At 36.8% G+C, this 13438-nt stretch overlaps 1 protein-coding gene across 2 annotated transcripts in view; it reads right to left on the bottom strand.

Annotated features, from left to right (window-relative positions):
- Window positions 1–13438, bottom strand: part of SYDE2 (synapse defective Rho GTPase homolog 2) — a 46803-nt gene that overhangs the window by 31387 nt on the left and 1978 nt on the right. For both annotated transcript variants that reach the window (XM_007437562.3, XM_088153328.1), the window contains exon 2: window positions 4886–5590. In XM_007437562.3, the coding sequence (XP_007437624.2) occupies window positions 4886–5590 (705 nt within the window). The remainder of the gene's footprint in view (window positions 1–4885; window positions 5591–13438) is intronic.

The raw sequence follows: 13438 nt of genomic DNA, 5'->3' as shown, positions 1-13438 counted from the left end.
TTCCACAGTCACATGATCACAATTTCCAATGTTCCCTGCCAGCTTCCCACAAACAGAGTCAATGGGGAAGCCAGCACGAAGTTGGAAGTCACAGTCACGTGAGGTGCTTGTTAATGACCTTCATGATCCTTGCTTAATGACGGCAACTGGGACTGCCAGAATTGCTGTCACTAAGCAGCGTCGTCATGTGACATCGTGCTTCATGACCACATTGCTTAGCGACAGCAATTCCAGTCCCAATTGCCGTCATAAGCCGAGGACTACCTGTACTTATAAACACATTTACTGGCTTCTCTTCAACCATAGGACATAGACTCCTGTTGTTGATTAAATTTGAAGAAACAGAAATAGTCTCAATAATATAGTTACCAGTATATATTACTTTAGGGAGCTAGTTTGGTGTAGTGGTTAAGGCGGCAGGCTAGAAACTGGGAGACCATGAGTTCTAGTCCCACCTTAGGCATGAAGCCTGCTGGGTGACCTTGGGCCTGTCACACTTTCTCAGCCCTAGGCAGGAGGCAATGGCAAACCATTTCTGAAAATCTTGCCAAGAAAACTGCAGGGACTTGTTCAGGCAGTTGCTAGGAGTCAACACTGACTCGAAGGCACAAGCGTATGTGTGTGTGTATGTGTGCGCATATATAAATGTTACTAGAATGGTGAAACAGGATTGAAAAATCATTATAGATCATAGCATACGAATTGTAGATATTAGCACTTTTTTTCCTTAGCTTAGAATGATTCTACCTTATTGCATTTAAAAAATCACTATAGCAAAAGACTTATCAGCCACAGCTTAAATCCATATAAGTCTAATACTGCTTCATATTTTGCCACTGCTTCAGATTCATACAAAGTGAGCTTGTTTGGCCTGCTGTCCCCTATGTAGTCATTTTGCCTGAATGAGCTGTCATTTTAAGTTTAACTAAAATTAACAGTAAACACTTTAACAGGATTAAAAGAAATCTTAAGTGCTCCTTAGCAATAAAGCCAATTACTTAACAGCAGGGAGTCTCTTTATCAATTATTTCATTCAATGTGATCCTTATTCAACATACACAAGAGGCAAAGCTGCATTTAAAATAGCTTAATTGCCTCCATACACAAGGAATGGTATAGGATAAACTCCCAAACAATGTCACCAGGGTTCATAACCAGTCTCATAATCAAGACATTCAATAAAGCAATTGCTTTTCACCTATGATATGAAAGCTGTTATTTAATTTTCTCTAGTAAAGGCAGGGATGCTCTACAAGCCTCAATTAAAACTAGTGACTATTCACTGAAGTACAGTGCAATATAAATGCATGCCGTTTACCATAACCCAGTTAGCAAATAAAATCCATTATTAACATTTTAGCAAAAGCCATAAAAACGACCACATGCCAAGAAAAATGTAACAGTGCTTGCCACAGAAAATGTGAGTCCCCTTAAAATCAATCATCTTCCCTCAAACATACCAACCCTGAGACGATAGTGCTATATTCACTGTTTAGGAGTGAAGTCTCTCTGAACTTCATGAGACCTACTTCTGAAAAAACACACACACACACACAAATGTACGTATTGGATATACTTTTTTCCAGCTTATGAAGAAATAAATATTTTAGTAATAACACTGAATCTAAATCTCTGTTTTAACCCTTGTTCAGTTCCAGTATCTCCTCCAAAGCAATTCGAAGACTGATTAGAAGACATTTCTTTTCAAATAAATGCAAGTAAAAGCATTTGCCTTTACGTAAGAGGAGACATGTAAAGATAAAGCTCAGAGACCATTATGTGACTATAAAGAGATGACATGAAAATTTAGAATGAATAAGTATGTGGGTAGAAGTATGATGCCCACAAAACTGGTTCAATCTTACCAAAATTATAACTGATTTAAATAATGTACTGAAAGGGGTATTTTGGAATGAGGAGGATTTTTCTCTTCTGGATTCATTCAAGGTGCACATCTTTTTCCAACTCATGGAAACCAGTCCTGGTTGTCTGTGCATATGAGTGCACGTAGAGATACTTTGCTAAGGAAAAAAAAAAATGAAGTGGCAATTCATGCACACCCATATGCAGACTGCCTGGAACAATTTCCAAAAGTGTCATGAGCCTGGAAAAAGAAATAGCTGTATCTATGTATTCCAAAGCATCTTTTTTGGAAGATTTGCAGAGATCTAATGTTCAAGATTATATGAAGCATTTAGAAGTCAGATAAAATAGATCAGAGTGGTTTAGTGCTTCATACAATTGTGATGTGTACTAGAGTGTATCAAGCATTTTTTTTCTGATTACTTATTTGACAATGAGGACAACATGTAGAAAATAATATAAATTTTCCTGATATTTCCTCCATGGACATCCTCCCTTTAATATCGTAAAACTTAAGGCCCATGAACTTTCACACTTGAAGCCAGAAGTTCACAGATATATCCAGTCCTACAGGCTTAATATAACTTACAGGAATAATATTTAAGCACACAATTGAATCTTTACTAACTGAGATGTGATCTCCCTCAAACTCTGCCCCCAAAGCCACAGTTTAAAGTCAATTGTGATTGACACAGCATATAAAGTTCAAGCCTGAGTAATAAATAAATATAAAAATGAGTAATTTTAGCCCCACTCTTTTCCAGGGCTTTTGTGTGTGGGGGTGTGGGGGTTTCCTGAAAAATCAGATTAAGAAATATTTCCTAATTATTTTAAAATTATACCTCAGCTGGTTAAGATGTAAAAAAAAAAAAACAGGTCTCTGCATGAAGATAAATTAACATGTAAAAAGGTAGAGAAACTTATCTCAAAGCAGGTAAACTATCAAGCTATGAAGATGATAAAATAAATCAGTACTATTCCTAACTGTACCTAGGATTCAAAAAGAGAGACTGATTAGTTGGTATTTCATGCAGTAAAATATATACTCTAAGCCTTTTCCCCGTACCACTTTTCAGGGTTAGAGCTAGGGATTTTTCTTTTTTCAGAAACTTCTGTATCTGTTTCTTACTGCAGAGGACAAGGGCCAATATATATTAACTTATTTTGTTTCCTGACAATGTTGATGGTTTCTTCTCTTTTCAACAAGGACTTATGTCTCTTGCTTTACTTTAAAAATAACATTTACTAAATAGTATACTCTTTAGATTTTAGCAGCTGGCAGCTACATTTTCAGTAAAACATTTTAAATTCCAACATGTTTTCTATTTGTAAAGAGCGCTAAAAAAATAAGAATGCCACATTTGCTCCCAAATATCCATTTTCTTTAGGAGGGAAAATTTTAGTGAATGTTTTCCTTGTTGCTTCAAAATTTCAGGAATTTTTTACCTTTCTACTTACCAGCGGCAGTAAAATCCTAATTCAAAATAATTAAATATTGTTCTCCATGAGCATGTCCGATTCATCATGATAGAAAATTAGACTTGCAGTCTTATGGCCGGTGACCTGAGAGTAGGCTCCATTTAATTCATGGGACACACCTTTGATTAAACAAGTACAGAATTGCCCTCTTAAAGAGCATCAGATCCTTTTGAAGTGACTAGCATGTTAATAGCATTATTTATGGTGCTGAGCTGTAAATATTCCCATTTCTATGATTTATGAATCCAAAGGAGAAATGCCTCCCATTCTACTGGGGTTCAGACTTACACTGTAACGTCAGCACTGCACTTCCTGAGGCCTCAAGACTGCTCCATGTAGGCCCAGAAAGTTTTGGGTACAGATCCCTAAAATTATAATCTGTAGTATTACAGAAAGGGGAAATGATTAAATGACTAGAGAATAATCATATAAATAAATAAAATGTAGGTAAAATGAAACCCAGTTTAATTTTGGAGGGAAGCTGTCAATATACCAAGTTGTACAACTCTGTTGTAAGTAACGAATACAGGTAGTCCTCGCTTAATGTCCACTTGTTCAGCAACCGTTTGAAGTTACAGTGATGATGAACAAGGGGGACTTACGATGGGTCCCCATAGTTGTGGTCGTCGCAGCGTCCCCATGGTCACATGATCATGATTTCGAGTGTTTGGCAATCAGCTCACAATTGCAACATCGCAGTGTCCCACAGTCACCTGATGCCCATTTGTGACCTTCACTGCCGGCCTCCAACAAGTAAATCAATAGGGAAGCTGGCAGGAGGTCGCATATGGTGATCACGTGACTAGGAGATGCTGTAACCATGTGGGATTCACCTAACAACAGCAACTGGGACTGCCGAAACTGCTGTCGTAAGTTGGTGCAGTCATATGCCTTACGACTGTGTTGCTTAGCGATGGAGTTCCCGGTCCCAGTTACCGTCGGTAAATGAGGACTACCTGTAGAGGTTAAAGGTAGGTATAATATTTCTAAACTGCAGAACCTATTTTAGAAACGCAACTGACCTTTCCACAGGAGAAAAAAAGATCAGCATATTTGCAGCAGTTATTGATTCTTAATGGACCAGTTCAGTAATGGCACCAAATAAACTACCTTCCAGCTCTCAGAACATTTACATTTTAATGATTTTTGTAATCTTAACAAATTAAACAATAATTTGGCACCTTAGTATATATGCAATTTAAACAAAAAAAATTAAGCCAGGAGTTAATGTGAAGCTTAGGAAACCAGTTGTGATTCACAGAGTTGCTACCTGTCCAGAGTAGGACATCAAGATTTCCCACAGATCTGGGATACAGTGGAATCTTATAAATGTGTACCCTGATGCACACACATTATTAGCAGATGCATATATTATCAGATGCACAAATAATTATTTAAACTGAATATATTACTCACATCAACTATTTAAGCATAACTAATTCCACCTTAAGATTTGAATTTTCGGCTCTCCAAAACATGACTAGTATCACATTGGTACGGATGCCAAACATAACTGTAAGTTAAATGTTTACATTGCTCTTACCTCCTGTAGTAGCTTTAAGTGGACCTTCCTCCATTGCAGACCCAGTCAGAGTATTGCATACAGGCTTTGGCTTGCGTGTTTGCAAATATTCCATTGAATGCACGTTATCTATTTGATTCATTTCCCTAGGCTGACCATTTCCAGAACAGTCGAAGAATTGAGGAAGACCTTCATTATGCCCTATGACTTTAATTAAATCATTCCCAGGTGCTATTTTGTAATTCAGGGCTTGGGAGTCCAAATGATTAGTATTGCCACTTAAAAAACAAGGGAACTCAGGCTCATCATCTTCAGGGATAGGATTGTACCATATTTCTCCTTCATCATCTGCATCATTATCTTCACCAAAATCTAAAGTACAGTTTTGTAGTACCAAAGATCTCGTTCCATTCTCAGCAGCATGTACAGAACTGACTCTTCCTTTAGGGCTTTCTTGCCCTAGAAATTTGGAAAAAGTCTGAGGCATTTTTGGCTCAAAGAAAGGATTGGGAGATTTCAGTACCTGATAATTTTCTCCTGAAATTTTCTTGTAAGAGTTTCCTTTTTCCAAATTAGGTACTCTCAGAGAACTTTGTTGTAACCAATTCCGCTTCTTGGACACAGTAATGCTAGCAATCCGAGGCCTGCACTCAGAAACTTCACTGGATTTCAAGTTCTTAAGTTCTCTTCTGCTCTCAGAAGGTATGTAAACATTTTCGATCAGATCTGTAAAGTGGAGGAGGGAAGAAAAGAGAGAGAGAGAGCATTATTCCAGATTTCAAGCATTCATTATTGATATTAAATGTACATAAAATATTGTAACACAAAAAAGAGCCATAACATGACACAATGCGATCAGTTTTCATCCATGAAGACAACAATAGTCCAGTTGCAAAATGACCAAACTTATTCTGCCTGTGTAACAGGATCAAGTGTGATGTGAATAAATATTGCATGATAAAATGTGCTAAAGGAAATACACCAGGCTGTTTCAAAGATGAAGTCGAAATGAACCACAGACACCTACCAAATGTAAACTACCACAGAAGATCTTGCAAAGCTAGCTGCCCATCAATGGCCAAATTGTCACCAAGATCTTGATAAAATGCTTTCTCTACTGCCATCCATGCAACTTTGTAGTGCCAGAAAGACCAGTTATTAACTCTGAGGTGCTCCATTATGCATGGTTGGTGGATTCACTGTATTTTTTCATTCACATATTATGGAATCCTACACAAAAAAATTACATATTTGGTATAGATTTGCATTTTTTTTCAGGATATGGTCAACACAACACATCGAATCCTGTCTTAACCATGACTACCTTTATACCTATCCATTTTAATGAGTCTATGGCAAATCTGATTAAGTCTAGCTAAAACCCTAAGTATTAACTGCCCAATAATATACATCACAGGCTGATTATGTAGATTTATTTCTATTTCTCCCTATCTAAAGTTATTTAAACATTGTGCGATACTATTGTGAGCAATTGCAAAATACATTTATATCTGAGGGCAATTCAGTGTCCTTTAAAAGCATTAATAGTCCTTCAAATGCAAAGAAATGTTGAATAAGATCTGGATACGTACATCTGCAATCCAAGAGAGAAAAATCTGCGGCGTGAATAACATTGTATAACTACAAATATCCCCACATATTCACCATTGCATATGTTGGCTGAAGCTACTGGGAAGTGTATTTCAAAAGTATCTAGAGCACAGATTGCCCAAACCACTCTATGTTTAGTTGGAAGCCAACCTGATTTTAGTTAGATATACCGTATGTGAGGTTTATATCAAATGACAGCTTAATGCTAAACATGTTTAATCAAAAGTGCCCAACAACGTTTTCTTTCAGGCAGACTATTCATAAACTTACAACACTGAATTTTTAAAGACATCTAAATTTTAGAGTAAACTGAAAACAACTATGTAAAGTAAAGCAGGGAAGGAAGTACATTAGAAGCCAATGAATAGTTGAATCAATATATTCAACCTGTGCATTGTGTTCGGCATGTTTTTCATGCATTATATCTAGTTACCACTGAGGTCACTATGGATACATTATAGTTTATTAGTGTATGTGAGTTTACTTGTGATCCACTTCAAGATTTAAAATAAATGCCACTAAATTAATTATACAGGCTGGATTTAAAAAAAATGAGGGGGAGGGTGAAATCAACCCACAGCGATAAGAAAAATAGCACACATCTATCTAGAAAGTCTAAAAATACCGGTTTCACATATAAAAGACTAAATCCAAACTGGCTGGAAATTCTAATCCCAATACTTACGGAAGGGGCCAAGTTGAGAAAGGACAAGCTTAACTCAAGAGACAAGCCATCTCTTATGACTTTCCATCTCTTTCTTATCAAAGAACAACCCTACACACACACACACACACACACACACACACAGGCTATATATTTCACAGTACAGGGACTCCATCATGCAGTTTCACTATCAGTCAGGGGTGGCAGTAAAAAGAGAGGAGGATAGGAAGGAAGCTATGTCATTTGATACACTGATAGCAGTAAGACATGATATAACTACAAATAATACAATGGTAGTTTCAGAACTTGTAATCATTTCCCAAGAACAGTGATAATTCAAAAGGGGGGAAATCTACCCCCCTCCCCCTCTACTAACAACAATGCATATCAGAAGTCCTTTACATCCTTTAATAAATGCTCAGTAAATGCTCACTTAATAAGGATGCTTTGCTTCGGCCACCATTGCCCACAAAACAGCAAGATTCTTGACTGGAGTGGCTCTCACTTTTCTGGGAGAAAGATATTCCTACCAAACTAGACCTATTTAAGATGGATTCCTCCTGCTTCTAATCAAACAAATAGAGGAACAGATAACTTTTAGAAACATTTAAAAATCTACTTTGTTATTCATGCAAAACATAGAAAGAGGAAGAAAATGGTATAACCATGTACAGCAGTATTAGACCACCCTTTTTGAGCCAGTGTACACATTTGTGGGCTCAGTTAGGTAGCACCTAGATGACCTTGGCTGATCTTAAAACCAAGCAGGTTCAAACCTGATTAGGACTCTGATGGGAGACCATGAAAAAATCTCAAGGACTTGGGTTAGATCAGAAAGAAAAAAAAAATGTCATGTCAAATCCCTTCCACCTTATTGCCAAGAATACTATCTGAATATGTCCATGAAATCACCAAGAATCATGTCTGACTGAATAGAATGCATAACCTCTGGAAGGGTAAGGTGGCATACATGATGGATCTTCTGTAATTTTATCTCCATGACAGGATAGGCAGAGAGAGAATGACTGGCTCAATGTTATCCAGTGAGTTCCATGGTTTATCGAGGACTTGAATCTGGATCTTTCAAGTTCAGTATCTTAACCACTAAACTGAGAGTTCACCACTGTTTAGATATTCAATTCAGTGAGCTCCTTTAAGTTAACTGCAAAGTTTAAGGTTTCATGGTATTACATTTACCTAAGAGGAAAATTCAAGTAATAGTTTTCACCATTCAATCAAAGCTAAGGTATTAATTAACAATAGAATTTAATGTATTGTCAAAGGCTTTCACGGCCGGCATATGATGGCTGGTGTGGGTCTAGATGCCGGTCACAGGTGCTGGCAAAACATTAGGAAACAAAACTGCAAGAACACGGCCACACAGCCCGGAAGACCCACACCAGCAACAGAATTTAAATTCAATCCATTCCAATATATTAATGGTTGCATTGGTTGTTAGATGCCACTGATTCTTGTTCGACTCCTGATGAATGTATAGACTAATGCTCATTGTCATGAACTATGTCTAGTAATAACTTATAGAACTGTCCCCTTCTCCAAATTCCCTTTAACAGGATAATTTTGGGCATATGATACAGGCAGAATTATATACCCAATGTGTATAAGTTTCTGCTTGCTGATTTCAAGAAAGCAGTTTGACATCATTAGGTCTGGGACTGACTGATTGGTCCTTCTTGTTCACCATGATACTTGTAGCAGTCATCTCCAAACCCATAATTTGGGGTAAATAGTGAACAGGTTTCACAATTATAGATTACCACTGTAAGACCCCTGCTTTAACCAGTCTAATCTTTATTCTTACTAAAATGTCCTTATCCTTTATGATTTTGCCTATATTTGTAGTCCATTCTTCCTTAGGATTAAGCTCTTCTTTACTTCTCAAGCACAATGCCCATCTTTATCTATTCTTCAGCTTAAGAAAACACTTTTCATCTTCAGTCTTCGCTGTCAACAGTAAGCTTGTGCATGCTGATATTACCTTTGCCTTCTTTCTATTTAACATTAACACAGATTTTTCACTTTCCATTTTTATTTTCATAATAAGCTGTTCTAAGTCTTCTTTAAAGGTAGAGAATTCCTTGTTTAAATATAATCCAGAGTAATTTTTAAAAATGTATTTATGTTTTTTATCATTTAATTATTCACTGTGCTAGTTTTTATATTTTGCTTTACATAGTAATTCTAAGCAAGATGCTACAACTCTACATAGCAAGAAGAACTGTTCACAACACAGCAACCCTTACTTCTCGAACATGCCTGCTTCTTTTACTGTGCCTATTCAAGTCTGTACAATTAAGATACATTATAATTATATGCACTGTAACCTCCCCATGCCTGTAAAACAATACCTAGAATATAATAATATTTTGCAACCAACACTTAGAATGCTTTTGCTAATTATATTTTTCTGAAGGAGTGTTTTGTAATAAATCTAGGAGGATTTAAAGCAATGAAACTTTAAACCTGATATAATCCTAAAACAGAACTTAAAACGTGGGTGCATGCTTGAAAAGCATTTTCTACTACAGTAATTTAGTATGTCCTTACATGGAAAAGTTGTAACATGAAAGAAAAAGAAACCATACTAAAATGTAACTGCTTCTACAGTTAACGAGAGACCACACACTGCTAAAAGGGCAAGATAAGGAATGCCTATTAATGTAATTTAGTCTTTCTTCAAACATTATGAAAGGCATAAACACCTGCTAAGGAGCCTGTTCACCTGAACACAGTAATGTTGGGGGAAGGGCTCTGAATAATATGGCAGGTTCTCTTAAGCACTTGGATTTTCCAGCAACACCCTGGGAGAATCTGTACAAAGGTGAATACAATTCCTGGAAGCTCAATAAGTTTTGTAGGCAGGTGCACTAGCTACATTTCCTTTCTGTAGTCTCTTTTTCTAGCTGCTCACTTAAATAAAATTATTAATTTTATGCAGTTTTCCAGGCTAAAGTCAGTGCAACAACCCTATAGCAACAACTCTAAGCACATTTATTTCGAAGACATCACTGAAACCATGGAGTACTGCTTCCAATTAGTCTATGAAGAAAGTAACCATAATTTGGGCAGGCTAAGTAAATTGGCCAGAAGTATTGTAGTATCACCACCACCACCCCATTTAGAAAATGCACTTAATCATTGCCAAGCTAAGGTAGCTTGGAAGTTATATTTCTCCACTCAATCACAGAAGGAATCAGAGTGTGGATATGGGACATCCATTCAGTACATCTATTACTTAACCGTTTTTATGATTAAGCATGATGTATTAAGCAAATGTAATTTGAATACTTCTGAGATGTGGATAATCAATCTCGTGTCCTCCAGATATTTTGAATTTGAACTCCAATGTAAAAGCTGCTATGATGTTGCAGTTAAACTGTTGGAGTGGCCCTGGGGAGACCCAGATTCAAGTCTACCTTAGCTACGGAAACTTCCTAGATGACTTTGGGCCAGTCATTCCTGCTCAGCCCAACCTATGTCAAAGATTGATTGCTATAGAAAAAAAGGTGAGAAGAGAACACTACACCTACCACTTTGAGCTCCTGAATGAAAGATGGGATATAAATCTCACAAATACATAAACAACTCCACTAATCCTTGACTATTACCCGTGCTAACTCATTAATATTTTGTTAGCTCAAAATATCTGGAAGCCACCAAACTGCCTACTTCTATAATAAGATAAATATCTCTGTATTTGAAGGCTAATATAACATAGAAATAATCTACATATCAGAATATATTAAAATAGAAGATGTTTATTCCTACATTATAGACACTTGTGTTTCTAAAGAGTGGATTCTGAACACATAACTCGTTTCCATAACCACTCACATTAACCATGCATGTAAAAGATAGATCTAAGACTATGTCTGTTCTTAAAAGACAAAAACAAATAATTTGGCTGATCCAGAATTCATTCTATAATGCAAATGGCCAAATTAGAGGTTCAAGTAAAGCTACACATTTCTGAAATAACCCTTCTTGCCTACTACATAGGCATGCAAGAGCAATGTGGTGTAGTGGTTAAGGTGTTGGACTTGGAGCAAGGAGATTTAGATTCTGGCCCTCCTTTAGACACAGAAGCTGACTGGGTGACTTTGGACCAGTCTCTCTCTCTCAGTTCTAGCCTATAAAATCAAAAAATCTGTCTAACAACGTGCACTGAACTGCTTTGATAGATTATGGTCCATAATGTTCAATGAAGACACCTTCATACTGCAGTGGACTGATTCAGGATGATGATGATAATAATATAGGCATGCACAATTAAAAAAAATCATTATCCGACAAATAATGAAGCAGATTGCCATTAAAAAACCCCCTGCAAGTTCTAATTTATGCACATAATAGTGAACCAGGCCTGGAGCCAAGGGATGGTTGAGAAGGCTTTCCCCCAATTTTTTTTCTGCATTGTAATTTTGTCATTAAAAGAAGAGATAAAATTCCTCCTACTTTGTCCCATCCACTACAGGTTTACACTGAACTACTGCAATAATGTTAGGTTAAAAGAAATAAATGCAATGAGACTTAGAAAGATTGCTTCACATATGGGTACTTGAATAAGTGAGTTATTAACTCACTTTAGCCACACATCCACAATTAATATATAAAGGGAGCCATTTTCTAGAAATGGCCATGCTGAGTTGGCAACTCCTCCTGGAACGTCTCACCCCTCAGGACAAATAGAATAAAATGAGGTCACAGGACTTCACCAGACAGTTTTTTAAAATCTCCACTGCTACTTGAAGCAGAGGTTTTGCAAAGGAGGAGATGAGAAGCGTCTTTATTTATATGCCACTGATACTTCCAGGAGTCTATGAAAATCAAATAGTCAGTTCAGTTTTAAAAAAATTCCTGTGTGGATGTGCAGAATGTCCAAAATAATCAAAACCAATTCAAATCAAATCAGTTTGATCCAAATCAGCTTTTTGAAATGAACCTGCAAATCAAAAGCACAAACATTGTGCTTTATTTCAATTTCTGAAACTACTTGCCTAATTGTATATGAAGGATATTGCTATATTCAATATTGGTTATGAAATATAGTTAAAATAATACTTGACAAGTTCCTGTGTGGATGTGCAGAATATCCAAAATAATCAAAACCAAATCAAATCAGTTTGACCAAATCAGTGTTTTGAACTGAACCTGCAATTCAAACATTTGTGCAGCCTTTATTTCAACTTCTGAAACTACTTCTCTAATTTTATTTTATTTATTTATTTATCAAATTTATCCCCACCCATCTTCCCCCAATGAAAGATAGACTCTAGCTGTTTTGGACTATAATGCTCATTATCCCCAGTTTCCATGGGAGTGATGTAAATTGTAGTCCAATACAGGATAACCTGTTACCACAGCTGCTTTTTTTTTCTTCTGCCACTTGTGAAGAATACACAAGGTAAAGCAACTTTCTGTTAGCATCATCCCTTTCCAATCTGCTGTCCCCACCGTGGCAGCTCAGATTCCTAGCCAGCATGGCCACTGGTCACATTTAATCGCAGTATGTTTAATCTAGAGGTCATTTAATTAGGGAAGGTTGAAGTATCCATATGGAGAAATCATTTGTGAACTCATATTAATTGAGGGAATTAAGAAGGCACACTGTATGAGCTGTGTAACAAATACTGTGTGGAAAGACTAACTCCCTCCACCTTGTATCCAAATTCCTAAAACAACAGCGACTTCTGCACATGATACATATATACAGTGCTGTCGTGGCAATTTTTCACAGGTAATATTAACTGCATAAGGATTCTCAAATATGCTGGTTTCTCATCCTCTTGCACTCTGAGCAATAAGAGTTCCAGAAGCATGATACCATATGCTTTTTAAAAAATCTATAATAATGCAGCCAAAGAAAAACATATTTAAACTGCCAAAATTGAACAGGAGCAAGTATTAACTTTTAACCAGATGGTATCATGCAGCGAGTTATGTCAGAAGTAACTCAACTGTGGTACATTCCCTAAAGAAAATGTCTACCTGTGCTCTACCAACATGCCCGGAGGCTTCTTTTCTGCAAATTTAGCATGCTATCTGCATTTTAGGATTTGGCATAGGACTTGGCATGCCTTCTAGATTAAAATTTAGGGGGGTTGTATAATATTGTGTATACAAGGCTCAGTCAACTTCAGTGCATAAATCATGTATTCCAGACTGGAAAAGTGAGGCTACCTTTTGCCTCTGGAGGCTACTGAACAGATAAGCCGACTGGCAAAAGACCACAGACTACATGAGGCTTTGGTATGGCTATCAGTTTCCAAAATGGCTGG

Source organism: Python bivittatus, unplaced genomic scaffold (assembly GCF_059951505.1).
Source record: "Python bivittatus isolate LINGU-HERP-01145 unplaced genomic scaffold, Pbiv_v1 ctg000700_np1212, whole genome shotgun sequence".
NCBI lineage: Eukaryota > Metazoa > Chordata > Lepidosauria > Squamata > Pythonidae > Python > Python bivittatus.
This window is presented reverse-complemented; position numbering and strand designations above follow the sequence as displayed.